General features: G+C 64.7%; 1 protein-coding gene across 1 annotated transcript in view; it reads left to right on the top strand.

Moving 5' to 3' along the window:
• VSTM2B (V-set and transmembrane domain containing 2B) overlaps window positions 1–2,387 on the top strand; it is a 6,072-nt gene that overhangs the window by 505 nt on the left and 3,180 nt on the right. The window contains exons 2-4 of the mRNA XM_010850847.1: window positions 141–325; window positions 1,281–1,310; window positions 2,208–2,384. Of these exons, the coding sequence (XP_010849149.1) occupies window positions 141–325; window positions 1,281–1,310; window positions 2,208–2,384 (392 nt within the window). The remainder of the gene's footprint in view (window positions 1–140; window positions 326–1,280; window positions 1,311–2,207; window positions 2,385–2,387) is intronic.

Raw genomic sequence — 2,387 nt, forward strand, 5'->3', positions numbered from 1 at the left:
CGGCAGCTGCTCGACCGGACTTGGCCAGTGCCTGGGCCGCGCGAGCAGCTGGGGGGTGGGAAGCACACGGCCCAGCAAGCCGGGGTGGCCCCGGGCCTCCGCCCCACAGCTGGTCACGCCTCTCTCTCCCCCGCCCCCAGCGACATTCACCGAAGTCCCCAAAGATGTGACCGTACGTGAGGGAGACGACATCGAAATGCCCTGCGCCTTCCGGGCCAGTGGAGCCACCTCGTACTCGCTGGAGATTCAGTGGTGGTACCTCAAGGAGCCTCCCCGAGAGCTGCTGCACGAGCTGGCGCTCAGCGTGCCCGGCGCCCGGAGCAAGGTAACTGGCCGCCCGCGCGGCGCCTGGGGTGACCCGGGTGAGGCAGGCAGGGCGCCGCCCGGTGGTGCAACCCATCTCCTCCCGTCCCCGTCCTCACAGCACCTTCAACAACAGCAGTTGTTACCCGCTAGGCGTTCGCATTGCCCTCACGGAAACCTCCCCTGAACTCCACGCCTAGCCCTAGGAAGCTACCCCTCATCCAGTTTGCCCGCTCTTGCCAGCTGCGGGTCCAGAGGGTAATGGGTGCCGGGTGTTGAAAGAAGACCAATTGCTGGGGCCGGGCTTTCCCTGTCGTCTGCCACTCTGAGGTCCCCAGGGCACACGGCCAAGCAGCTAAGCTCCTCCGGGCTGGGTTCCAGAGGCTGGCGGAGCACGCTGTACAGGTTCCCTCCAGCCGCTGCAGGGTCAGAGGGACTTCCCCCTTTGCCCATCTGCCTCTTAAACAGTCTCTAGCTCTGTCTCTCTCTCTCTCACGCACACACACACACCCACCTCCCCTCGCGCCGCGCGCACACACACACACACACCGCACACCCACACCGCCTACCTTCGCTCTACACAGAGTCCCACCCTTTGCTCACATCTCCCATCGGGTCCTGTCCATGCAGCTTTCCAAGGGGTTTAGGGAAACACCATAGGGAATGGGGATGCTCCTCCGGAGGGAAATAGGTCTTCCTTCCCACCCAGGAGGCGATCCAGCCTCCCTTCCTTGGCTGGCAGGGGTGCTCCGGCAGCCCCTCCTTGGCCCGGCGCCATACTAGCTCCAAGCCCTGCTTCCTTCCGGATAAAACTCCTGAAAATCTCGATGTTCTTCCTGCCCTCCGCCGTGGCTACATCCCGAGCGGTTTCCAGTCTCAGCCTGCCTGCGGAGGATCCTCTTGCAGGAGGTGCGTCTGAGTTCTCTGAGCCTGAAGGCCAACAGCCTAATGTCTCTCTCTCCCTCTTTGCATTTTAGGTAACAAATAAGGATGCGACTAAAATCAGCGTAAGTGTGGAGCCCAGCGCGGGCCGCGGGAGACCCCTTCCGGCCGCTTTGCGCCCCGCAGCCTCCTCCCTCTTAGAAAGGCTCCTTGGCGGTGCGGTATAGGGCCCAGCTCACAGCCTGGCATTGTCGGCTGCTTGGCCTGTCCGTGCGCCATCTGTCGCCGGTCGTGGATCAGGTTCTCTTTTGCGTAAATCAAGGGTCCCAGGCCTGAATCTCCTTCCTCCTCTGTACGCTTGCCTGTAAAGCTCTCCTGCAAGCTCCTTGCCCTAGCTCCTGGCTCAGGGCTGTGAGCCCCACTCCCAACCCGCACGCAGCCTACGCCCTGGCGGCGCCCTCTGAGGCAGCCCTCCGCTCTGCCTGGGTTGCGGGTCCCGGTGCCAGGCGCTGTGGGCTGGCTTGGAGTTGCGGTGGAGGGGAGGAGTCTTGCCAGGGTTGGGGAGGACATGCGCTAAGCATTCCCGGCTGGAGATGGAAGGATCACGGCCTGGGGATGACCAGGGCCTCCTGTGCTTGGTTCGGAGGTGAGGGTTCCCTGGGAGCTTGGTGAGGGCCACAAAGCGGTTGCTCCCCGGCGTCTCCAGCAGCTCGCAGGGAGCTGAGCTTTGTCCACCGCTCCATGCTGCCGCCGAGAGGCAAGTTCCTAGGTAGCAGGGACCCAGAGGGTGTGGCAGCAGCCTCTGCTTCCACTGCCTCCCAGCGGGGGCAGAGCGCTCGCTGAGAAGGGCTGGAGCTGGGAGCAGGTATCTGTGCACTATGAGGGCAGAGCGACTCTCCCTCGGACACCACCTCGGCCCTCCAGACTCTGGAATGAAGGAGCATTAGTGGGAGCGGATGTGAAGGCCCGAGGGCGAGGCGCCGGCCTGCTCGCGCCCTGACCGAAGCCCCACTCTTTTGCAGACCGTGCGCGTGCAGGGCAACGACATCTCGCACCGGCTGCGGCTGTCGGCCGTGCGGCGGCAGGACGAGGGCGTGTACGAGTGCCGCGTGTCGGACTACAGCGACGACGACACGCAGGAGCACACGGCCCAGGCGCTGCTGCGCGTGCTGGCGCGCTTCGCGCCGCCCGACGTGCAGGCC

The sequence above is a fragment of the Bison bison genome, unplaced genomic scaffold (assembly GCF_000754665.1).
Source record: "Bison bison bison isolate TAMUID 2011002044 unplaced genomic scaffold, Bison_UMD1.0 scf7180017864295, whole genome shotgun sequence".
In the NCBI taxonomy this organism is placed as follows: domain Eukaryota; kingdom Metazoa; phylum Chordata; class Mammalia; order Artiodactyla; family Bovidae; genus Bison; species Bison bison.